This window comes from Hylobates moloch, unplaced genomic scaffold, assembly GCF_009828535.3.
Source record: "Hylobates moloch isolate HMO894 unplaced genomic scaffold, HMol_V3 SCAFFOLD_16, whole genome shotgun sequence".
Lineage (NCBI taxonomy): Eukaryota > Metazoa > Chordata > Mammalia > Primates > Hylobatidae > Hylobates > Hylobates moloch.
Window position 1 is genome coordinate 16164783 of NW_026652291.1, and position 26665 is coordinate 16191447.

General features: G+C 43.2%; 1 protein-coding gene across 5 annotated transcripts in view; it reads left to right on the plus strand.

Annotated features, from left to right (window-relative positions):
• FOXN3 (forkhead box N3) overlaps positions 1–26665 on the plus strand; it is a 459903-nt gene that overhangs the window by 261649 nt on the left and 171589 nt on the right. For all 5 annotated transcript variants that reach the window (XM_032179275.3, XM_058429470.1, XM_058429471.1 and 2 more), the window contains one exon: positions 8552–8688. In XM_032179275.3, the coding sequence (XP_032035166.1) occupies positions 8552–8688 (137 nt within the window). The remainder of the gene's footprint in view (positions 1–8551; positions 8689–26665) is intronic.

Below are 26665 nucleotides of genomic sequence, written 5' to 3' on the forward strand. Positions count from 1 at the left end.
TCAGACCCAGGTCTGTCTGACTCCAATGTCCATGTCAGCCAAGTAAGGGCTCCCTTTGGAAATCACAATAATGTGTTTCTCACTGACCCCACACATGGGTGGTACTGGCCTAGAAAAGAAAGCTGGCTGTGTTGAAACTGTGAAGGAGTTGGAGACATGAGGACCCATGTATTCTAATTAATCTGTAATCACACGTTCCCAAAGCATAGAATGATAGGCCTTTGGGATGATTTCATCTCAGCACCTAATTTATAGATGAGGAAACTAAGACCCGGGGTGGGGAGTGAGCTGCACGTATGCCGTGATTTCTCAAGGCACTGATGGTAGGTGCAGCCCAATCAGGTATGTGTTGTTATTACGGATGGGGTAACTTACTCTAGTCCGTGTCTGTAGCCCCCACTGGGGGTCTTCCTTTTCGACCTTGGAGCACTTGACTTAGGCTATCATCAACACCCCACCCATCCCACAGGACCCAGCCCAAATCCCTTAACCCTGAAAACTCCTTCTCTGGTTTTTAAGGTTCCTAAAACCTGGAGTTGTGAGTCTCAGTCCTGGGTACCAGTATCAGAGCTGTAGGGCAGTGGGAGGTGAACTATGGACAGTGTTTTTGCAAAGAAGGTCTTACTGAAGCCCAGCCACATTTATCTGTTTACATCGATGGTTGCTTTTGTGCTATGATGGCAGAGTTGGATTGTTGCAACAGAGACCATGTGACCTACAGAGACTATAGAATGTACTTTGAGAAGCCGTGGGACCAGGCCATGGATTAGAGGTGGCTGGTAAAGGAAAAAGAAGTTGTTTAAGAAAAGTTTACTAACTCCTATTACAGAGGAACCAGTTGATGTTAAACCTCTAAAGCCAGACAATCTCAGGCCTACCATGACATTTATGAGCTTCTGCTAGAAAGGTTGGGGTCAATGAGGGTATAGCAGAGGGGAGAGAGGTGGCTTATGCAGTCCATTCCTCCAGATACAGTTGCGCATTGCATAATAGCGGGAATATGTTTTGAGAAATACATCGTTAGGCAATTGCATCATCATAAGAACATCACAAAGTATATGTACACAAACCCAGTTAGTATATATGTTTATATACATATTTTTTCATATGGAAAATCAAATGATCCCACACCATTACTGAATATCAATTACTTCTCCTACTTGATCGGCATTGCCAGTGTCAACTGCTGTCTGTCAGGTTTCCATCTCTCTCTCTCTCTCTTTCTTTTTTTTTTTTGAGATGGAGTTTCGCTCGTTTCCCAGGCTGGAGTGCAGTGGCACGATCTCGGCTCACTGCAACCTCCGCCTCCCAGGTTGAAGTGATTCTCTTGCCTCAGCCTCCCGAGTAGCTGGGATTACAGGCGCATGCCACCGTGCCCGGATAATTTTTTGTATTTTTAGTGGAGATGGGGTTTCACCATGTTGGCCAGGCTGGTCTTGAACTCCTGACCTGAGATATCCACCCGCTTCAGCCTCCTGAAGTGTTGGGATTACAGGCGTGAGCCACCGCGCCCTGCTGTATCTCCTTTTTTTAAGAAAGAGACAGGGTCTTGCTCTGTTGCCCAGGTTGGGGTGCAGTGGCACAACCATAGCTCACTGTAACCTCAACTCCTGGGCTCAAGCAGCAGTCTGGCTAATTTTTATTTTTATTGTTTGTAGAGATGGGGTCTCACTGTATTGCCCAGGCTGGTCTCAGACTCCCAGACTTATGCTCTCCTTCTGCCTTGGCCTCCTAAAGTGCTGGGATTACAGGTGTGAGCCGCTACCTGGCCTCAGAGTACATTCGGGAGCTGTCCTCCTTTCTCCATCTCATTGCTGCCCACCCGAACCAACACCCGTGGTCATCTCGGTCCTGGACCGTCATATCAGTTCTCTGCAGGTGCTCTTGCCACTTCCAGCCCATTTATTTCTCACACAGCAGCAACTTCCTCTCTTCTAACTCATGGCTTATTCTATTTCCTTCCTAGCAGGTATCACAGTCTGTCATAATCTTGCTTATTTATTTCTTTACTTACTGTGTTTTTTCCCTTCTAGAATCCAAGCTTCAGGAGGGCGGTCTCCTTTTTGTATTGTTTTATATTCACAAATGGACCCTTCATGGTGCCTGGCATGTGGTAGGCACCATAGGAATGAATGAATGCATGAGCATATGAATGAAGGAATGAATGAAGGTGGGTAGTGTTAGAAGCACCCTCCAAAATGGTGTGTCAGAAACATCAAAAGGTATTGTTTCAAGATCACCAACACATACCCAGCTCCCCACTCCATTTCATTTTTATTTTGTTTTTGTCTTGTTTTAATATCTCATCAGCTTTACAGGGTTACAATTGTCTTAAATATTTCTGAAGTGTAAATATCATCTGCATAATAGGGTTGTTATAAAATGTAAACTTTCAGTGTTGTTTTAATTTTTTAATTATTATTATTATTATTATTATTATTATTATTATTATTATTATTATTATTATTTTGAGACTGAGTCTCGCTCTGCCGCCCAGGCTGGAGTGTAATGGCACGATTTCGGCTCACTGCAACCTCCGCCTCCAGGGTTCAAGCGATTCTCCCACCTCAGCCTCCCAAGTAGCTGGGATTACAGGCATCCTCCATCATGCGCGGCTAATTTTTGTATTTTTGTAGAGATGGGTTTCACCATGTTAACCAGGCTGGTCTTGAACTCCTGACCTCAGGTGATCTGTCCACCTCGGCCTCCCAAAGTGCTGGGATTACAGGCATGAGCCACCATGGCTGGCCTGTTTAATTTTAAAGTCTAAAAATCATAACTTTTTTTTTTTTTTTTGGTCCTTTTGTCTTTTTTTCTTTTCTTCCTTTTCATACCTGAATGTTCTGCACAAACTGAAATTGTTACAGGCTACCCCTCCCTGGCCAGGGCAGGACAGGCCTGGGCAGAGGTAGTGCCTGCTCCACTTTGACATGGGGCCTGCCTTGTCATCCCCCTTCCTTAGGCACTGCCCCAGAGCCATGTGTAAGTCCCCCACTGTTGCTAATAGGGGGCTTTCTTCCTCACAAGTGTGAGAAGGGGGAAAAAACACAACCAGACACTGTCCTAGATCAGTAGATACCAAACTTTGTTGACCTGGCTTCCCAGTAAGAAGTGTATGTTACTTGGTGATCAGTAAACATGTATATACACAACTATACAAATACAAATTTCACTATATGTTACTGCAGATATATTGTAGTCCATTCTATTTGGTTCTAGTTTGTTACATTCTGTTCCATTAAAACAGTGCTGCTTATGATCCATTCCGTTCATTTCATGACCCATGAATGTATCTGGCCCACAGTTTGAATAACAATGTTTAAAGTATAGGCTGGGCATAGTGGCTCATGCCTGTATTTCTAGCACTTTGGGAGGCCAAGGCAGACGGATCACCTGAGGTCAGGAGTTGGAGACCAGCCTGGCCAATATGGTGAAACCCCGTCTCTACTAAAAATACAAAAAAAAAAAAAAGAAAATAGCCGGGCATGGTGGCGGGCACCTGTAATCCCAGCCTCTTGGGAGACTGAGGCGGGAGAATCACTTGAACCTGGGAGGCGGAGGTTGCAGTCAGCTGAGATTGCGCCACTGCATTCCAGCCTGGGCACAACAGAGTGAGACTCCATTTCAAAAAAAACAACAAAAAGATTTAATTACTTCTTTTTTTTTTTAAACATTTTTTGCCAACCATTTCTTCCTACAATATGGGCTGTTGTTTACTTTTCTTTTTGTGCATTAATTTTTTATTTCTAACAGGGAGTTGATTTTTATTCTCCCCAGGTGGTTTTTAATTTTAAAAGAAACTTGGGCTCATCCATAATTTTTTTTACTCATTTTTCCATGTAATTTTTCTCAGGTTTTTTTCTGGGGGTGTTAGTGTATATATACACACAAAAATGTGAGTGTGAACACACACACATACTTTTCTATAAATGAATATTCTTCCCTTATTATTTTGAATTCCTCAACACTTAATGGTGCATGGCCCTCACAGTTATTTGTTTATTTATTTATTTTTTTTTTGAGACGGAGTCTCACTCTGTCTCCCAGGCTGGAGTGCAATGGCGCGATCTCAGCTCACTGCAACCTCTGCCTCCCGGGTTCAAGAGATTATCCTGCTTCAGCCTCTTAAGTAGCTGGGATTACAGGCACCTGCCACAAAGCCGGGCGTGGTGGTGGGTGCCTGTAATCCCAGCTACTCAGGAGGCTGAGGCAGGAGAGGCTTGAACCTGGGAGGCGGAGGTTGCAGTGAGCCAAGATTGCGCCACTGCACTCCAACCTGGGCAACAAGAGCGAGACTCTGTCTAAAAAAAATAAAAAACAAAAACAAAAAAAGCACTGCATATTCTTGTCTTCAGATGAGATGCAGATATTTTTCTAAGAAAGCTCCAACTTTCAAACTTACTACACAACTATAATCAAGTTATAGCCTTCTCTCTCCTATTAGGAACATTAAATGTAATTTTTCCTGGCCTAAGAAACTTGAGCATTCTATCCTTTGCATATTTCCATTTTTAAAGTTTTCAAGTAAACCATTTTACTACTCCAAACTGTTACATGAAACCCAAGAAAATGCTTGAAAATGAGATGTGGTGCCGGCCTCTCTCGTGGTCCTTCCAAGCTCAGCCTGACACTGTGCTGTGGTTACTGGTGGCACCCACAGGGTTCCCGTGGGTGTGTCCTAAAGATGTCTTTTGTTTGTTTGTTTCCTCTTTGGAATGCCAGCATTGCGAAGTATGAGATATGTTGAAATTAGTGTCTGGATTGTAAAAAACTGTCAGCAATTTCAGACCTTTCTTATTGTAAAATGCCAAATAGATCAGGGTAGGAACCTTACGATCCAAGCCTGAGAAAATTTCTTCAGTTAATGTTGGGAGATGCCTGGTGTGGTTGCTCACGCCTATAATCCCAGCACTTTGGGAGGCTGAGACAGGCGGATCCTTTGAGGCCAGGAGTTCAAGACCAGCCTGGCCAACATGGTGAAACCCCATCTCCACTTAAAAAAAAAAGTTAGCCAGGCATGGTGACGCACGCCTGTAATACCAACTACTCGGTAGGCTGAGGCACGAGAATCACTTGAACCTGGGAGGCGAAGGTTGCAGTGAGCTGAGATCACATCACTGCACTCCATCCTGGGTGACAGAATGAGACTGTCTCAAAAAAAAAAAAAAAGTTAGGAGATGGCCACAATGAACTGACCAAGTATAGAATTAAACCTCAGCTTGATGTTGACATTGCAGAGACCTGGGCAAAAGACTCATGAGCCAGGTAGTTATGAGTCGGTGATAGTAGCTTCCTGAGCAAGGGAGAAGTCCCACTAGTGAGTGTGGGGTGTGGGGTTCATAGAAAGCAGATGTAGGGAGTGATGGAAATAGAGGGGGAGCTGAGAATGTCGAAAAGCTCTTCCCAGTGAATTTGTTGAGCCGGGACCACCAGTGCATTCAAATAGATGATCATTTTGTCTTCACTCGCCCCATCTGTTTGCTGGAGGCCCTTCCCACTGCTGCTGTTGGAGATAAAAATCAATCAGATTTGGTTCAATGAAAGACATTGTACAGCCAGTTTCATTCTCTTTCTTGTGTCCAAAAGGAGATTTTCATGATGCTGTCTGCCATTTATTGAGTATGTCAGGCCTCTGAGCCCACGCCAAGCCATCGCATCCCCTGTGACTTGCACGTATACGCCCAGATGGCCTCAAGTAACTGAAGAATCACAAAAGAAGTGAATATGCCCTGCCCCACCTTAACTGATGACATTCCACCACAAAAGAAGTGTAAATGGCCGGTCCTCGCCTTAAGTGATGACATTACCTTGTGAAAGTCCTTTTCCTGGCTCATCCAGGCTCAAAAAGCGCCCCCACTGAGCACCTTGCGACCCCCACTCCTGCCCTCCAGAGAACAAACCTCCTTTGACTGTAATTTTCCTTTACCTACCCAAATCCTATAAAACGGCCCCACCCTTATCTCCCTTCGCTGACTCTCTTTTCGGACTCAGCCCACCTGCACCCAGGTGAAATAAACAGCTTTATTGCTCACACAAAGCCTGTTTGGTGGTCTCTTTACCCAGACGCGCATGAAAGAGTACCTGTAGGTAGGGCCACTACTCAAGGTGTTTTATATTATGCCATCACTGAGCCTCCCAACTATCTCTAAGTGGGTCACTGTTTTACCAGTGAGGAAGCCAAGACTTCCCATGGCACTGTGATTTGTGCAGGGCCACTCAGGAAACGTCTGTGTGGCTCCAGATCACCCGTTCTTACTATTCTTCAGCCTGCCTCTCTGCGTCTGGATCAATTACTTTGTGAATGTCCTGCATGGTCCTGGGGGTTTATTCTGCTTAGCTTTTATTTTTATTTTTATTTATTTGTTTTGAGATGGCGTTTCGCTGTTCTTGCCCCAGCTGGCGTGCAAATGGCGCGATCTCCGCTCGCTGCAGCCTCTGGCTCCTGAGTTCAATCTGCTTAGCTTTTAAATGGTAGCATACATTACTATGGGTATCCAAGGGTATATATGGGTAAACAAGACACTTAGGATTAGGAGAAACCACGTTCTTGGCTTATGGTTATTTCCCTGAGAGGGCCAACCGGTTGTCCTTCATTTCTTTGTCATTTTTTTTTTTTTAGCGTAAGATTAAATGGTCCCACCCTGAAAGCCACCATGATGAGAACAAAAGCCACTGGGTTTCCAGAATTGAGACAATATCATTGCAGAAATGTTTGGGTCACATGTCAGCCATGGGCCTCAGTGTAGCTATTGCTGGTTTGGAGCCTTGGGTGCAAGGGATCAGAAAGGCAGGTCCCACTGGCCCAGGGCTCCACCGGGAGGCTTTGATGGAATCAGGCCAGACCCCTACTGTTGACAGGATTTCGTGGTTTGTTTTACGTTTTCCAAATTTAGTAGTTACCTGTCTCCTGTCTTTCCCCCCAAACCTCTCTACTCCTTAGCTGTTGGCTTTCTTCCGCACAGCTCTTTTCCAAAGGAAAGGATGAAGGTTCCAGGGCAGATTATTGAGTGGCCTGCCTGATTTACTTGGAAAGTCTCACTGCTCCCCCTAAACTATTCTGGGTTTGAGAATGTGTGCATGAAAGGAAAAAAACACATAGGAATGTTGAATTTTCCAAAGTTGAAATCTTTCAGGTCTTTAAACATCCGGTTGGTTAAACTGAGAACATTGATGTTTAAGCATAGAGTGTCCAGCCAGACTCTGACCTGTGTCTGGGGTCAGGCCTGCACGTGGGGGTGGGTGACTAGGGTGGTCAGAGGTTCCAGCCCCTGGCTGTGGTTTTGAGCAATTCTCCTATTCTCACTGCACCAGAAAGAGTTAATTCCAGTTGCACGGCTTGCTGATGTTGTTGATAATAAAGTATTTTAATGGGCTCTGTGAATAATGTTTGTAAGGAAACTACTTGGGTGAACTGATGATGAAACACAGATTTTTTAAAACTTTTAAAAAGGTTTTAGGAGTAACTTGTTTTTACAGCTCCTTCAGTGGGATTTTCTTGGATTGTCCCCTTCCCCCATGTTAGTTAAACAGCTTCTTGTTTGCTTTCTAAATGTCGGAGGACAACATCAATCTTACTGTTGGCTGAAAGCAGGAGGTGGGCACGGGTTTATGTAATTTAACTTCTTTTCTCTGCAAATCAGTAAATATTTACAAATGACCTTATCAAACAGTTTGGGTACATTCGGTCACTTGAAAGTGTGCAGCCAGAGGAGCGATTGCCCGTCGGCCTGCTGCCAGTTCCAGGGGGGCCTCAAAGGAAGGACTTACATTTTTAAAAATAGGCTGTCCATAGACCAAACGCTTCACAGGAAGTGGGCCTCACAGGAAGCCTCCCTCTCTCCACAGAACAGTTTTAGAAAATTTGCATTTTAAAGTTTGACTTCTAAAGATTCAACTCTTAATGGCTGGAGTCGATTGCTGGGAACTGAGGAATCCAAAAAATAAATAGTGGATTCTGAGTTGGGCTTTACCATTGCTGCCTGAGTTCTTTTGTTGCTTAGGGAAGGTAATTACAGAATTCCATTCCAACAGTAAATGTCATTCTTTTGTGAGTAAGCTGGAAAAAAACAAGGGGATTACTTTTCTGTTTTTGTAAAATGGTCCCGATGTCATATGGTTTTAAAACATAACTAAATTTCTAGAGCAGAGTTGGACTTCCGGGGCTGTCTTGGCCCTCTTTTTTTTTCCCCAAACATTAGAAATCTGACACAGTTAAACTCATTTTTAGAAGAGAATGCACATGTTCTTCAATGTTGACACTGAAAAACAATGAGATTCTCATTTTATTGGTAGTTTGGGTATGAAAATTGTAATATTGTTGTATCACCATAACCTGGTAATAGTGTGTTCATTTTGCCTATCAAACATAATACAAGCAAGATTGAAGTGCATTTTATGGAGTTCTACTGTCGGTATAATATTTAAGGCTGGCAAACAGTCAACAAATGAGAAGCTTTTAAAAATAAATACATGATAATAGCTATACATCTACTTATTGCAAAGTACTTAATAATTCTGTATTAATGCCTTTGTATTTTAATTTTCTTTGCAGAGTATTGGGAAAGGGTCGTTGTGGTGCATAGACCCAGAGTATAGACAAAATCTAATTCAGGCTTTGAAAAAGACACCTTATCACCCACACCCACACGTGTTCAATACACCTCCCACCTGTCCTCAGGCATATCAAAGGTAAGCAATTCAGACTTCTTTTTTTGGTCTACTGAAATGGCATTATTTTGGCAGAGACCTGCGCGGAAATTAATTTAATAGGCTGTACGAGATTTAAAAAATAACTGCAGGTAAATGAGAAAGAAATTAAGTATTATTAGGAGGCATATCCATTGTTGTATTTCCTACAAACCTTACCGCTGCTGCTGCCTCAGAGGAATGTGCTTCCAGAAGGCTTCATGGTGGGTGAAATCATGTCTTCCTGGGTAGAAACATTTACAAAGAAAAGTTGACAGCTTTCACATCACGGTGTGTGTCACGTTTTGTTGGGATAAAAGTGCAGGAACGAGTCAAGCAGGCAACTCCATCGTCCCCTCATCTGGCCAGTCTCTGCAGACATTCAGTGGAGGCTCACTCAGTTGTCCCCACTGTTGTCCTTTGCAGTCTCCATGTAGTCGGTGCTCCCAGGTGACCATTTTGTTGTGGTTACTTGATCTTTGCTTCTTCAAGGAGAACAGCAGAAACTATAATAGAGACATTTTATCCTCCCCACATGCCCATTTGTTTGAGACAGTAAGGTCATGGGTACCATTTTTACAAATATATCATTGGAAGGGAGGGTAAGTAGCCTGTCACTTTTTTAAAAAAGTGTCTTAATGTTAGATTCCAAAGGAGAGCCAAATAATCAGAACCAAATTTTTAAGATCGATTTTTATCAATACATAGTGCTTGAGTTTGAAACGCATTCCTCAGCTCTACAAAAAATATTTTTAAATGTATAGAAATGTTTCTATAATAACCACCTAGTTAAGAGGAATTATCCTTGGACTGCAAGTTGAGGTTAATTAGGGATGGCATGATGTCATAGACTTCAGGAATTTTACAGTCCACTTCTTTGCAGATTCTTTTCCTAGTCTGCTGTTTGTTCTGCAGAAGGGAGCACAAAGTGATCTTCTGAAATAGCGTTAATGAAGTTCTTCTGCATCTCAGTTGAGAAGCATTCCATCACAGGCCCTAGACAATCAGTCTTCAGCAAGAGACAGGGAGGAACAGCTGGGCTCTCTGAGAAGACTGCTGTATGTCTGCCTTTGCTAGGCGATTAGCGTGATGGTACCCATAGCAACTGGAGCGTCTCCATAGTAACGCGTAGCCGAGACAGGTGCAGTTGCATCACAAGGCTGTTTGTTGCCTGGCAAAAGGACAGGCCATTAGTACTTAGATATACGCTGTTGCCTTAGAAACAAATAACCTTACATAGCAACTACAGTTGATTTGAAAGGTTTGGTGTGTGGGGGGGAAGGTTGTAGCAGCTTTTGTCTGTGTTCATAAAAATCAGTGGAAGCATACTTTATTCGAAATGACAACTTGAGGTCATATAGCTGTAGGAGAGAAAGTGGGATTTTCCAAAGCAGCCCAGCCAACATCGTAGACATGTCCAGAAGGACAGAGCCATATGCTTGGTTTTCTCCTTGTGGCCATAGCCACTCCCCAAATGGAAGAGAACCAGGATTGGAGTGGAGAATTGCCGATGTACAAGGTTGGTGAAGGAGGACATGACACTAATTATTGAAATATTTCCCAGATTCTCATGTTTCTTTGTCGTTCTACTCCCCCCGATCCTCAAGCTGCATGGAATACCTTACCCTGGCTTCTCCACTCTGCACCTTTCATCTCCCTTTGCTTCTAGGAAGTTAAGAACAGAAGTGTTACTCACTGGGTCATGTTGTTGGTTCCTTTAGACCAGTGTTTTGTTGCCAAATGTGACCCTGAGGGAAACACAGTAATTATTTAATAATTTGAAAGATTATAGAGGAGGTCTGGGGGTTGGAACAGGAATGCATATTCAGGCGAGAGGCATTCTGAGCTGGCCTTAGCTTCATGACTTCATTTGATTTTTAATATAGACATAAAAGTGCAGACGAACCAGAGCTTTTGTAATGAAAATCGTTTCCGAAGGAATATTTCAGACCCCGCTCCGTCACCTCCAGCCTTTCTCCCCAGTTGACTGAGGGGGGAAAAAAAAACCAGTTTCTGCCTCTGCCCATGCGGTGCTTAGATTTCACCTCCACAGAGGTCACTGGCTGTGGAGGGAGATGACAGATGAGATTCTAGTCTGCCTCTTCCATGCCTTAAGTCCATGAGAACAAGTCACTTTCTCTTTCCTGGGGACTGTCATCCCTTCATCTGAAAGCTGAGAGTTTGCTTCAGGATCCTCTAGTGTGTGAAATTGCACTGAAGCCACTGAACGCTGGCTGAACACAAAATATTGTACAATATTTCTGTGTCTTACAGTGATGTGGCGTTTGGTTCAATTCTAAGCCATCAGGCCACTTGTTGACATGACCTAGAGAAGATGGAAGTGAAACAGAGCGAGTCATTAAACAGGGACCCCAAAATGCCGAATGAACGTGATCTGGCTGGGTCCACTGTGATGCGGGGAATCACCCGTCAGCCCCTTGTTGGATCGCTATGAGGGGTACCTGGGAAGTGCTTGGCTTTCACGGGGCTGCTACTTAGCATACTGAAGAAGATGGTGATTATACTAGATGGGCGGTTATTGCTAGGACTTGCAGGTGTGCTTGGCAAATGTCACTCTGAACTGAGCTGCAGGTGGCTGGAAATGCGGCGGGAAAAGCGAGGCATTTGAAAGCACTGCCCAGACCTTGCTCACATCCAAATACCATGCTAAATATTGAGATGTGTAGACCCGTGCCTCTGTTTTCTTTGTTGCTTTGTTTTTTTTGAGACGGAGTCTCGCTCTTTCGCCAGGCTGGAGTACAGTGGTACGATCTTGGCTCACTGCAACCTCTGCCTCCCATGTTCAAGGGATTCTTCTGCCTCAGCCTCCTGAGAGTAGCTGGGACTACAGGCAGGCGCCACCACACCCGGCTAATTTTTGTATTTTTAGTAGAGACGGGGTTTTACCTTGTTGGCCAGGCTGGTCTCGATCTCTTGAACTCATGATCCGCCCGCCTCGGCCTCCCAAAGTGCTGGGATTACAGGGGTGAGCCACCGTGCCCGGCCCATGCCTCTGTTTTCTAAAGTGCCCTTTTGCATGTATGTTAGGATGTTCTTCCACACCTGCTTTGTTGATACTAAATTTGTGAATTGTTTTTAATCGAAGTGCAGAACTCAGTGTGGAGTACTTCAAACCAAGTGACTTAAACAACAGAAACTTACTGTCTCACGGTTCTGCAGGCTGGAAGTCCAAGACCAATGTGTTGGCAGGGTTGGTTCCTTCTGCTGTGAGGGAAGGTCTGTTCTGCCCCTCTCTCCTAGCTTCTGGTGGTTTACTGGCATTTTGCTGGAATGCTTTTGGCCTTCCTTGGCCTGTAGAAACATCACTCTGATTTCTGCCTTCACCTTCACTTGGCGTTCGTTTTCTCTGTGTGATGTCTATGTCCAAATTTTCCCTTCTTGTAAGGACACACTGGTCGTATTGGCCTAGAGGCCCATCTTTCTCCCGTAATGACTCATCCTATTTAACTAATTACATTTTCAATGGTCCTGTTCCCAAATAAGGTCATGTTCAGATGTACTGGGGGCTAGATCTTCAACGTATGAATTTTGGGAGGCATAAATCACCCCGTAGCAACCCTTTTCTTAAGGGAAACATTTTGCTGATAAAACTATGGAGAAGCAGAAAGTAAGGAAATATTTAAAGAACAAAATGGTGGGGTTGGGGGCAGGGGTGTCAAAGGGATTAGCCTGAAGTTGCTCCCAGTAGCCAAAGCTGGGACAGTGGTGAGCAGCAAAATAAATAACATAGTGTTGGATTATAACTGGAAATATAAAATAAATACCTATGAGTCCAGACTGATATAAATAAATGATTGAATAAATAAACAAATAAATGAGAGAAGAGACACAATTCCCATGCAGAGAGTTCCAAATGCTTGATGTAGCTCTTTCTCCACTGAAAGAGGTGGGACGGAACTCTCCACTCCCGGAATGGCTGCACTTAATGACCTACTTCTAAAGATTAGAGCATGGAAAAGGTTGGAAAAGGAAGTTTGGAGTGGACAAACCTGGTGAACAGTATGCCACAGGTGATGAAAGTACCATCCTCAATGATGTGATGTTGATACCAGGTACCTCTCGTAGGACATCATAAATTTGGCACTTCAGCTTTGTGGTTTTTCTCCCCAAACACATAACCCCAGTCTAGTCATGGGAAAAACATCAAACAATGATTTTGTCCTTCAGCAGGGACATTCTACAAAAATAACTTGATCTTCACTCCTCAGAGCCCCAAGGTCATCAGAAACAGGGAAAGTCTTAGAATCTGTTACAGACCAGAGGAGGCTAAGAAGACATGATGAGCAAATGTGTCCTGTGATGTCCTGGATGGGATCCTGGAACAGAAAAAGGACATTAGGGGAAAATTTGCAAAATATGAATTAACTGTGCAGTTTAGTTAGTAGTAATAGTAGTATGCTGCATGTTTATAGCAAGCACAATTTGCTGCTGCAAAGATATGGAACCAACCTAAATGCCCATCAACCTATGAGTGGATAAGGAAAATGTGGTATATATACACTCATGGAATACTACTCAGCCATAAAAAGGAACAAAATAATGTCTTTTGCAGCAACTTAAATGGAGCTGGAGGCCATTATTCTTTTCTTTTCTTTTCTTTTTGAGATAGAGTCTCACTCTGTCGCCAGGCTGGAGTGCAGTGCCGTGATCTCGGCTCACTGCAATCTCTGCCGCCCAGGTTCAAGTGATTCTCCTGCCTCAGCCTCCTGAGTAGCTGGGATTACAGGCACCTACCATGACGCCCGGCTAATTTCTGTGGTTTTTAGTAGAAACAGGGTTTCACCATCTTGGCTAGGCTGGTCTTGAACTGCTGACCTCATGATCCACCACCTCGGTCTCCCAAAGTGGGATTACAGGCATGAGCCACTGTGTCTGGCCTGGAGGCCATTATTCTAAGTGAAGTAACTCAGGAATGGAAAACCAATGGAAAATGTATGTTCTCACTTATAAGTGGGAGCTAAACTGTGAGGAAAGAAAGGCATGAGAATGATATAATGGACTTTGGGGACTCGGAGGGGAGTTGGGGGAAGGTTGGGAGGGGGATTAAGGATAAAAACTATCCGTGGGGTGAACAAGTGCACTAAAATCTCAGAAATCACCACTAAAGAATTTATCCATGTAACCCAAAACCATCTGTACCCCAAAAACTATTGAAATAAAAAAATAGTAGTATACCAGTGTTGTGACAAGTGTCTTGTTAGTAATATATGGTGTTAACATCAGGGAAAACTAAGTGAGGGGTATACAGGAGCTTTCTGTGCTATCTTTATAACTTTTTTTTTTTTTTAAAGCAGTCTCCAAAATGCAGACTCATTGATCAATTTTAAATATCCCAATTGTTTTTGGTAGAATGAAAAGTAAAATCACTGCATCACTGAGAGTTGCCTGACCTACTTTAGTGAAGAGCTGATTGTGAAGGGCTCTTGCTTTTGCCTCATTCTCTGGAAGATCTGCTCAGCCACACGAGGGGTCTCTGTGTAGTTTGGATACCACAGTTCTTGGAACGTTAGTTTTGTGAAATGACACTCCACTGTGCTTTGTAGAGTACCTGGGGCTGAGCTTGGGCTGCTCAGGCACACCGAGCCACGCCAGCTTGCTTGGGAATCTACACTTTTGCCAAGGAGACTCTGGCATGTGGCCTTCGGAATCTAGATCTGGAAAGTGGAAGGAGGGGTGGTGTATTTGGGTTGCTTGCCCGTACCTCTTCAGAAAAGTCCACTGAGCTATTCTAATCTTTATGTTGCCTGTGCCCCTCCTTCCTAGATATGTCATTTCTCATTAAAGAATATGCATATTTTAATGCTTCCAATAGACATTGCCAAATTGCCTCTGATTTTACACTCGGTTCTAATCCACATTCCCACCAACTTTTTAGGAAATTTCTATTTTTCTAACCTTTCTCAATATCTGACAGTTAAATGAAAAGACAGTTCCTCAATGTCCACAAAGTCTACAAAACCTTGACTTTGTGATTTTGGTACTTATAGTGGGGGTATTTAAACTTTATAACACTACATTAACACCCTGTAAACAGTAGCTCTCCCCATAATAATGTTTATGACAACAGATTGTTTTTAGAGAGTGACATATATATGGGTCTTACGTAATACCTTCCCTGCTATAGGCACCAATCCAAAGTCAGTTTCCAGAAAAACATTTTAATCCTCTCTCACCATGGTTGGAGAACAGGTTTTGCATTTAATCAAACAGTATGGTTTATGGAGAGTTTCCTGGATGATTGGTTTTCAGAGCGAGTGTTGTTTTGTGTTTCCTTGGTAATTCCAAAGAAATCCCAGCGTCCTACGTACCTTTGGTCTCCGTGATGGATTGGCCATGACTGGGTGTTAGATGGTCAGAAACTGATTGAGAGGGGTTTTTTTTTTTTTTCTTTAATGAGCTTTCCATTTTTTTGCTTTAAAATTTTCAATGTAAAAATAATGACATCATATTCTATATTTCATGTAAACTATTATGGCTTAACATGTACAAAGTTAGAAAAATCCACAGGACTTTCATTTGTTGATCTAGGTCTAAAGATTTATTTTTTGGATGACTATAAAGTTTGCAGAGTTAGAACATTTCAGGAAAGTTTCTTGGCTTGATGTGGTGGCCCATGCCTGTAATCCCAGCACTTTGGGAGGCCAAGGTGGGTGGATCACTTGAGGTCAGGAGTTCAAGACCAGCCTGGCCAACATGGTGAAACCCCATCTCTACCAAAAAATACAAAAATTAGCTGGGTGTGGTGGCAGACACCTGCAACCACAGCTACTCGGGAGGCTAAGGCAGGAGAATTGCTTGAACCTGGGAGGTGGAGGTTGCAGTGAGCCGAGATTGCACCATTGCACTCCAGCCTGGGCAACAGAGTGAGACTCTGTCTCAAAAGGAACCAACCAACCAAAATAAAGTTTCTTTTACTCTCATCTTTGTTTTTTTTTTTTTTTTTTTTTTAAATAAATTCCAGGCATTTAAGCTTCTCCTTTAGCTGTTTCTCTTTGCTTCTTCAGAGGAATTTAATGAGCCGCAAAAAAAGAAAAAAAAAAACCACACACATTAATGGCCTTTCCAAAGATTTTGGCCTTTCTGATATTGAGGTTCTTACTGAAAATGGCAGATTTTAGTGCTGACTCAGCAAGTTTTATTTTATCCTGCCTGCTGCCCTATTGATGTCCTTTTTTTTTTTTTTTTTTTTAAAATTTAAATGTCTTCATAGAGTAATACTGCTAAGGGTATAGAAATTGTACAGAGTGGTCACTGTATATTCAGATTAACAAAGTTATCAGTCGTTGTTCACCAGGTAAATAATCTTTGGCTGTCACAGTGAGGCTGGGAATGGTAGATGGGGGAATTGCATTGGGAGGAGGTGGGGAAGGTACTGATATGTTTAGGGTACTCATCCTTTTAGACAATTAGAAGATTAGAAAATCCTTAAAATGTTAATCTTGTTAACATAACGGTGTTAATTCCTCCACTCAGAATGCTGAGTTTGCACACAGCAAGAAATAGCTTATTCATTGCTTGGATAGGATCCAATAATTTTTTAATTTATGAGACATCTTTCATTCTAGTTATTCAGAGTGTTGTGCATTTAATAGTTGGCAGAAGCACTGCAAAGCCACAATGAAATCAGTTTTAACTTACATTGAAGGAGTTTAATTGTTAGATTGTTGTGTCATCGCAAGTGTTAATTCAGTCAAGCATAAAGAAAGAATGCAAGGATTTAGATTAGTTGCTTCGTTATTACACTTATATTTACTTGAAAGCAACATATTTGATGGAAACCCAAAATAGTTTTTTAAATGCCCCTCATATTCAATATACTTATTTGGATAAGTTTAATTTAAAAGCGTGAAACATTATGCATTTTGAAAGATTATGTTTAAACAGCACTTTTTGCTTGGAGTAATTTTTAAAAGAATATTAAATTTAAAAAAATCAATATGAAGCTTCATGGTGCTAAACAGGTAGAAGAGTGTGGTAAATTAATGCAGTAAAATAGATGTGGGATTGAGTACCAGGGCTTTCTAAATGATAGAACTTCCAAATATAAATTATATTTTGTTAAAAAAATTGGAGGGGATGAAGAATAGGAAAGGCTTAAATTGTAAGGGCACGCTCTTTAAAAAACACAGTGCTCATTTACAGTGGGAGCTTTAAAAATCCATTAGTTGGCTATAATTTTATTTTCATATCAAATCATGTTATCTTTTGACTTCCATTATATTTCCTGAGTTGGTCTCATAGAATAATTTTGGTCTCAGCATTTTGCCTTCAGTATGCTGTTCATTGTACGTTTAATTCTGAGTCAATCCTGTGTTGTTTTATTTAAATGGAAAACAGTCCCTGTTATCTTTGAGCACTTTGTATTGGGGTAGCTCATGAATATTATGCCTAGTCATCCAATTTCATTCTATTTTCACACTCACTTTGAAAGTCGAATGTTTAAGTAGCCGGGCTGATTATATCTATTTTACTCAGGTACTGAGTCAAACTCATGGCTGAGAGAGCCACTCCGAGTTACCTTTTTATCTTCTGACCTCCTGGGGTGCCCTCAGTCCCTGGTTTGTATTTTAATAGCCAAAGTGTTAGAAGTTCTTTAAGTCTACTACAGATAAATTTCCATTGACCTAACTCCTGAGATGATGGATACCAAAGAAACTCTGTGTTTCCAATACCTCATGAGAAGAAAGTTGCAGTGTTGATGGGCCTAGTAGGTGCCTGGAGTCTTTGCAGATTTGCTTGGTATTTGCTTCTCGGGATAGCCAGCCAAGGATTCCTGAGCACAGTGACACCTTAGTCATTGTGAGAGGGGGAAGTGTCTGCAAAGTGGGGCTCACCTGCATTCTGCATATTTGTCAAACCCCTCGCCTTCCCAGAGGAGGAGAAATTGATCCTCATGTTAGAAATAGGAAAACTGTCAAAAGTGCATGAAATCAACCGTGTACAATGTGAAACAACAGGCGGCACTTTCTTTATCTTGTAGCAGCTTAAAAATGGCAAATTTTTCATCAATAATAGAAAATAAAAACCTGCTACTAGCCCATCTAAGATGGTCTTATAGAATATTTTTGATCTCAGCATTTTGTCTTCTCCAAGTTCTGGTCACACTAAATACTTCCAGATTTTCTAGATTAACAAAGGAGGGAGATTAAGAAGTAGAGGTGCAGTATAATTAGATCAGAAGTGGAACCCATCATTCATAAAAGATTTGAAGAACATAGAATGGGGGATTGATAAGGAAAGTGATCAGGCTGGCAGGGGCATCCATGTGTTACTGTTGAAGAACGGGGAATGTGTAACCTGGGAAGAGCACCCTGAGAAGGTTAGCATGCCAGCCATCCTCACCATCAGAGAGGACAGATTTGGACTTGATGGATCGAAGTTATAGAAAGAAGGATTTGGGATCAAGACAGAACAGCATCTGACAATGTGCCAGGCACATAACAGAAGCTGGGTAAATGCTTGAGTTGATGGGTGGATGGACAGATGAAGGGGATGAAGGTAGAATGAGCTACCCCCAGTGATGCCAGTTGAGGCTAGACAACCAGCTGCCAGGGTCATCCCAAGATTTAACTCTCACTGGAGAACTGCAGGGTTATCCCTTCCAGCTCTTGAGATGTTGTTTCTGAGTTTCTTGAGCTGCCATGACAGTCGAGGCATATCCCTCTGTAACATGGTGTTTGTAGTTTATAAGGTGGAAATGAAACTTGAGAGAATAGATACATAGCTTTGTTAGCCAGCAATGAGAGGTCAGGCTCTTCTCTTGAAATTAAGTACAGATTTCAAGACTGTGATGGGACTAATTCAGTTACTCTTCGTTCTGTGTCATCCAGCTTTTTGATTCATGCCCTACAATTACCTCTCTTGTTTTAGTGACACTTCTTTGCATTTCCTTCCGTGTGAATAAAATGATCACGGCAGTGTTTTGCCAAGCAGAAGATCATTTCCAAAAGCTGTCCATCAAATCATCCCGACCTCCCCCCTATTGTTTATCCACTGAATTAATGAGAATAACACCCACCCTTTGCATAAATCTCCATGGAAGAGCCGAACTGGTGTCCTTGTTTTGTGGAAGCACATGTTCTTGGCCAGAGTCTCTGATCACATTCATAACCTTTTGTTTTTCTTACATAAGGTTCGTGTTGCATTATTTGTCAAAGCATCTCTGAGACTCTGCCATGGATGTGAGAGATACGGAAAGAGCGTGGGAAGCATCAGAGATTCCACATTAATTCCTAACTTTTGCTGATTTTTAAATCATCTGGAGAAAACCTCCATAAACCATTGAGACACATTTTAAAAAAATCCTTATCTTTTCAAATTGAGTTGCTTAATCACCATAGTCCAAGTTGAGACATGTTTCCTGTGTGTTTACTTTTAAATGGAAAGTTTTGGTCAAAGTCTGTTTATGAGCTGCTTATTCCAACATATGTCTCTCTAACACACATCAGTTTCCCCCTTCCCTCAGAACACACGCCCCAACCAGTTTGGCAAGAAGAAAAATGAATGGGAAAAAACACATTCAGAGGGGAAAAAACATTACCAAATTTTAGTAGCTTTTTTTACCTCCTTCCCCTGCACCCCCCCTTCCTTCTTCTCTTTCCTCTGTCTTTCCCTTTGCAGCTGTGGGTCTTCTGAATGAAAGCTTTTTGTTTGTTTGTTTTAACTGTAAGGAGAGCAGAGTTTCATCTTAGGATTCTTCTGAACTGGAAATTGCCCCCCACCCCTAAACCCTCCTATTCTTTTCTACTGATGAGAAACACATCCAGAGATTTCCGTGCATTTCAAGGTTCCCAGCAGAGTTGCTCATGGGATGTGGGTGTTCTGTCCTGGCTTTGATGCATTCACCGGCCCCCTGGCCTCCAGCCTGGGCTTAGCTTCACCTGCATTTGCAGAGGAGTGGCCCCGAATTGGTGCTGCAGATTGGCACAGCGGCTGTGTCACCCTCGGGAGGAAGAGCGCCAGTCTGAGGAAACAGTGAGGAAGCAGAGAAACGAAAAAGACCCCACAGTCTGAAGCTCTCCAAACGTGACTCTGGCTTCCCCGCCTGCCCGATCCTGCCCGCAGTAGAGCAGGAGTCAGAAACTCTGTTCTGGGCCTGTCTTCCATGAGCTTTAGTGCCCCGGAGAGGCCCTTCTGCCTCCCCAGCATCGGGAGGAGCAGGATCCGAGAGAACCACACGCTTGCCCCGTCGCAGGCGGGGACTGGAGGGTCTCCATGCTTCCAGCTCCTTCAGGAGGCTCAGAGCAGATCTTAGTAAGTCTTAGAAAGAGGCTCAGGTTAGAGCCTCACCTGGGCCACGCACTAGCTGTGTGACCTTGGACATGTTACCTGAAGCCTCTGGTCCCTGAGCCTCCGTTTTGTTACTCATTGTGGCATAAGAATACTTGTCTTAGGCTGGGTGCGGTGGCTCACACCTATAATCCCAGCACTTTGGGAAGCCGAGGCGGGCAGATCACCTGAGGTCAGGGGTTTGAGACCAGCCGGGCCAACATGGCAAAACCTCGTCTCTACTAAAAATAACAAAAATTAGTTGGGTATGGTGGCAGGCACCTGTAATCCCAGCAACTCACCCAGGAGGCAGAGGTTATAGTGAGCCTAGATTACACCATTGCACTCCAGCCTGGGTAACAAGAGTGAAACTCTGTCTCAAAAACAAACCAACAAAAAGAATACTTGTCTTAAACGAGTGCTTTAGGGATTAAATTAAGTAAAATGATGCATCAAATGCCTAGCCTTTGTGCCTGGCCCAGGGAAAGTCAATGAATTTGATTTCTCCTTCCTCACCATTGCCACTGTCTTTTAATAATTGTGTAGTCTTGTTTCTGCAAATGCTGCATACCAAATTTTTTTTTTTCCTTGAGACAGAGTTTTGCCCTTTCACCCAGGCTGGAGTGAAGTGGTACGATATTGGCTCACTGCAACCTCCTCCACGCCTCCCTGCCCACCCCCAGGTTCAAGTGATTCTTCTCCCTCAGCCTCCTGAGTAGCTGGGATTACAGGCACCCATCACCACACCTGACTAATTTCTGTATTTTTAGTAGAGACGAGGTTTCACCATGTTGGCCAGGCTGGTCTTGAACTCCTGACCTCAGATGATCTACCCACCTCGGCCTCCCAAACTGCTGGGATTATAGGCGTGAGCCACCACGCCCAGCCGGCTGCATACCAGTTTGGCCCTTGTATATGTGGTTTTGTATTGTGAGGAGTCTTTTTACACTTTATGTTCTGTGCTTTCCCCTAGATTTAAGATCTGTGAAAACTAGGACGGTTTGCAAGTTCTCCTGGTGCTATAAACTTCGCATGTAGGTGTTATTCAAAATATATTCTTTATCAATGATTTCTCTTAGAATGCATAGCATAGATTATAAGAGTAGTGCAAAACATTTTCCTTTAGTTGCTCTGGGATGCCAGAAATCATTGGCTACCCTCCTCCCCTTTACAGTCACAAGTCCAGATGTTTGGAGGGGGAGGGAGAAGCTGGACTCTATGAAAGACAATTTAGCAATTTTGCAGTGTTGGTGTTTCTGACCTTCCATCTACCTCCCCATCTGTCTGCCAAGGTCCGGGTGTCCCTCTGGGTATGCACAAGGCCAGACTGTTTGGACCTGGTCATTCTTGAAGCCTAAGACACCCATCAGGCTGCCCTGGGATGGAAAGGTTATAAATTCCAGGCTGTTGACTCCAAGGCACCAAATATTGTCACAGGAGGAAATATTTTGCAGCTGCCGTAGAAAATGTAAATGTGGCTGGGCACGGTGGCTCACGCCTGTAGTAACCCCAGCACTTTGGGAGGCTGAGGCAGGCGGATCACCTGAGGTCAGGAGTTCAAGACCAGCCTGGCCAACATGGCGAAACCCCATCCCTACTAAAAATACAAAAATTAGCTGGGCTTGGTGACACGTGCCTGTAATTTCAGCTACTCAGGAGGCTGAGGCAGGAGAATTGCTTGAACCTGGGAGGCAGAGGTTGCAGTGAGATGAGATTGTGCCACTGCACTCTAGCCTGGTGACAGAGCAAGACTCCGTCTCAAAAAAAAAAAAAGAAAAAGAAAAAGAAAATGCAAATGTGCTGAAGGTGGTGCAGGCCAAGAATTGCTCCAGCTTTGTCTTGTTCATTATTCCTTTGAAAAGAAGCCTCCCTCTGCTCCTCTGTACATTTCTGCAGAACTAGCACTTGAAAGGTAAGGCGCCGGAGCTCTCCCTGCCCCAGTCATAATGGGAAAAGTTTTCACCCCAGGCCAGCCCAAACACTCAATTGTGTTCTTTCTCTACCAGATACATAATCCGTGTTTAAATCTCTTGGCAGTCACTCATTAGTTTTTTTCCCCGACATTCTTTTCTTCTTTGATGAGAACAAAGCCCGGCTCCTCCCAGCTCCCAGTCTTGCTTTTCTCTCCCAGGAAATCTCCCTGCCGCACTTTGATCCCATAGGAAGAAAGTCACCCAAATGCTATCCTTCTCTACCTGCTAGAAGAGGAAGATCGCAATTCTTTGTACTACCAAATCTGTGTTCAGAACTCACAAATCTGTGGTGCCAGAGGCCCTGATTTTTCTGGAGGCATTCTGGCGGCATACCATGGCCTGACTACCTAAGGGACCCCTCTCTTGGGCACCTCCCCCTCCCCGATTTTTAATGGACTGTTCTTGAGAAAGGAAGGATTGAACATATGGTAACTCCAATGGAATTTTGTTCTTATTAAAGCCCTTTGAAGTTCCCTCTTTCTAACACCACGCCTTCTTACCCTCACCCCTTAGATGTGGCATGTTCCATCATCAGAGTTGTTGAAGTTATAGGAAAACCAACCTGAATTTCTCTAATACAACTCTTTGATGTAGAGTAAAACAAAAATCTATTTCTATCCGATACTCTAGACTTCTAAGAAATGAACTATGAAAGTAAGCTGTTTAGCACTATAGGATTGTAAAGAATTTTAAATTTATTTTATTCCATCTGCTTTGGACTCTAAACCATTCTGGATTTTGATTGAGAGGCAGAAAACCAAGCATTTATTGGGCACCTACTGTGTGTCAGACTTGGTATACAGACAGCATGTGAGAGGCTATCACGTGCCTAAAAAGAGCAGGTCACACAGCTTGCAGATGGCTGAGCTGGGACCTGAGCCGGCCTGATCTGACTCTTCTGACCCCATAGCCTGAGTTCTTCTCAAGGTAATTTGCCACCTTGTGGTCACTGTCTTCTGTAGAAACATTCTTCGGTGAGCTTTGGAAAGGAAGAATGACATATCACTTGTTAAAAAGGAATTTAGGGTTTGTAGCATAATGAGAGTAAGAGAGATGGGAGTTTCCTGCCATTGGAAACTGGGAATGGCGAGGGAACAATGATAATTAGAGGGAGAGCCATGGAAATTGATGGGGAAGGTGTGGGGAAGAAGCAGAGAGGATTCTGTGTGGACGGATGGATGGATAGATGGATGGATGGATGGATGGAGGCACCATTAGGAGAATGGGGAAGGGGTGACTAAGGATTATGAATGCATGTGTGTGTGTGTGTGTGTGTGTGTGTGTGTGTGTAAGGATCACTTCTGTTTTAGACAAAATCGAAAAGCGAATGTAGGGTGGGGAGAATCACACAATAATATTTTAGGGATTATTTATATGTCCGTTTAATAAGAAAAAAAGAGAGTCAAACCTCACCATATTATAAAGCTTTCTTGCCCATGAATTCTTCTTAGAGCAAATGAGGGTTTTCTCTTGTTTTGTTCCTCTTAAATTCTCAGTCATTTTGGGAATAAATGTCTATACTTCAGCCATCTTTCTAATCATTTCTTATATGTAATTTTTTTTTTATATGTCTGTAGGGAGAACTGACAAGGGCTCTCACCATCTTTTGAATTTAGATTTTTAAAAAAAATTATTGTTGTTAGAGCAATATATTTTGTTAACATTCTTTAAAAATAAAAATCTCTCTAACCACCGTCCTGAATCTCCAATATTGTACACAGTAAATATTTGTGAAATAAAAATGAATAGATATGATTAGCATCCTTTTATTTGATATTGAAGTCATAAAATGGATTAAAGACACAGGGTTAATTTTATTTTGTTAAGGAACAAGCAGTGAAGATTCTTCCAAAAATGCCTGGCTGATTTCTGGTGGACCCAAGTATATAAAAATTAAGCTCTAGGCCGGGCGCGGTGGCTCACGCTTGTAATCCCAGCACTTTGGGAGGCCGAGGCGGGCAGATCACAAGGTCAGGAGATCGAGACCACGGTGAAACCCCGTCTCTACTAAAAATACAAAAAAAAAACAACAAAAATAGCCAGGCGTGGTGGCGGGTGCCTGTAGTCCCAGCTACTCGGAGAGGCTGAGGCAGGAGAATGGCATGAACCCGGGAGGCGGAGCTTGCAGTGAGCCGAGATTGCGCCACTGCACTCCAGCCTGGGCGACAGAGCGAGACTCCGTCTCAAAAATAAAATAAAATAAAATAAAATTAAGCTCTAAATAATTATCAAAATAGTGTTTGTAAATAGCATATTTGCTGAGGCAAGACTTAGGTCGTAGGAATGATGAGCACTGTTGGTCATTTTGGCTGTGCTAAGTTCAATGGACCACTTGTGGCCAAACGCTACATGTGAGGGTGTTTTCAGTAATCTAAGCAGGTGTAGGAATGATACTCAGTTTGAGAGACTCAACTGAAAGTAATGTGCTGGACCACTGAGTTGTTTTACAATTAGTCTTGGAAAACTTGGGGTTTTTTTTGTCCTTCCATGCCCCCAGCTTTATTGAAATATAATTGATGAATAAAAATTGTGGATATTTAAGGCATACAGTGTGATGTTGTGATACACACAATTATAAAATGATTACCACAGTTTAATTAACATATCTATTACCTCATATAGTTACCATTTGTGTGTGTGTGTGTGTGTGTGTGTGTGTGTGTGTGTGTGTGTGATGATAATAGTTAAGGTCTACTCTTTTTCAGGTCTGTAATCTCAGCACTTTGGGAGGCTGAGGTGGGCAGATCATGGGGTCAGGAGTTCAAGACCAGCCTGGCCAAGATGGTGAAACCCAGTCTCTACTAAAAATACAAAAATTAGCTGGGTGTGGTGGCGCACGCCTGTAATCCCAGCTACTTGGGCGACTGAGGCAGGGAATTGCTTGAACCTGCGAGGCGGAGGTTGCAGTGAGCTGAGATCGCACCATTGCACTTCAGCCTGGGTGATGGAGCAAGATTCTGTCTCAAAACAAAACAAAGAACAAAACAAAAGAAAACAAAACAAATCTACTGTTTTATTAGCAAATTTAAAGTATAAAATACAGTATTATTAACTGTAGTCACTGTGCTGTAAATTAGGTCTCCAGGGCTTTTATTTTATTTTATGTTTGACGAAGTCTTGTTCTCTTGCCCAGGCTGGAGTGCAGTGGCATGATCTTGGCTCACTGCAATCTCCACCTCCCAGGTTCGAGCCATTCTCCTGCTCCAGCCTCTTGAATAGCTGGGACCACAGGTGCGCACCACCACACTTGGCTAATTTTTGTATTTTTAGTTGAGACAGGGTTTTGCCATGTTGGCCAGGCTTGTCTCAAACTCCTGACCTCAGGTGATCCACCTGCCTCATTCTCCCAAAGTGCTGGGATTACAGGCGTGAGCCACCACATTCGGCCAACTTACTCATTTTATAACTGCAAGTTTTTACCCTTTGACCAACATCATCTCGTTTCCCCCAGCCCGCCTCACTCCCCAACCCCAACCCCTGGTAACCACCCTTCTACTCTCTGTTTCTGTGAGTTTGCCTTTTTTAGATTCCATATATAAGTGAGATCATGTGCTATTTGTGTCTCTGTGTCTGGCTTGTTTCATGTAGCATGATGTCCTCCAGGTCCATCCCTGTTGTCAAAAATGGCAGGATTTCCTTCTTTTCTAAGGCCGAATAATATTCCTCTGTGTGTGTGTGTGTGTGTGTGTGTGTGTGTGTGTGTGTGTGTATACACCGCATTTTCTTCATTCATTTATCTGTCAGTGGACACTTAGGTTGTTTCCATAGTTTGGCTATTGTGAATAATGCTGCAATGAAATTGAGAGTGCCATGCAGATACAGTATCTCTTTGAAATAGTGATTTTATTTCCTTTGGATATATACTCAGAAGTGGAATTGCTGGATCTTATGGTGGTTCCGTTGTGGTTTTTTTGTTTTTTTTTTTTAATAGTCTCTCTGTGTCACCCAGGCTGGAGTGCAGGTGGCGCCATCTCGGCTCACTGCAACCTCTGTCAAGTGATTCTTGTGCCTCAGCCTCCCAATTAGCTGGGATTACAGGCAGGCGCCACCATGCCTGGCTAATTTTTTTGTATTTTTAGTAGAGATGGGATTTCACCATGTTGGCCAGGCTGGTCTCAAGCTTCTGACCTCAGGTGATCCGCAAGTGCTGGGATTACAGGCATGAGCCACCACACCCAGCTGTTCTGTTTTTAATATTCTAAGGAACCTCCATACTGTTCTTCGTAACAGGTGCTGAGCCTTTTTTTTTCTTTTGAGATGGAGTCTCTCTGTCACCCAGGCTGGAGTGCAGTGGCACGATCTTGGCTCACTGCAACCTCTGCCCTCTGAGTTCAAGTGATTCTCCTGCCTCAGCCTCCCAAGTAGCTGGGATTACAGGTCCCTGCCACCGCGCCCAGCTAATTTTTTTTTGCATTTTTAGTAGAGACGGGGTTTCACCATCTTGGCCAGGCTGGTCTTGAACTCCTGACCTCGTTATCCACCCACCTCGGCTTCCCAAAGTGCTGGGATTACAGGCGTGAGCCACCGAGCCCGGCCTGGTGCTGAACCATTTTACATTTCCACCAACAACGTGTAAGAGTTTCCTTTTCTCCACATCCTCGCAAGTACATAGAGTCTTTCCGAAAGCAGCCATTCTTACAGATGTGAGGTGGTATCTCATTGTGGCTTTATTTGCATGTCCCTGATGAGAAGTGATGTTGAGCACCTTTTCATATACC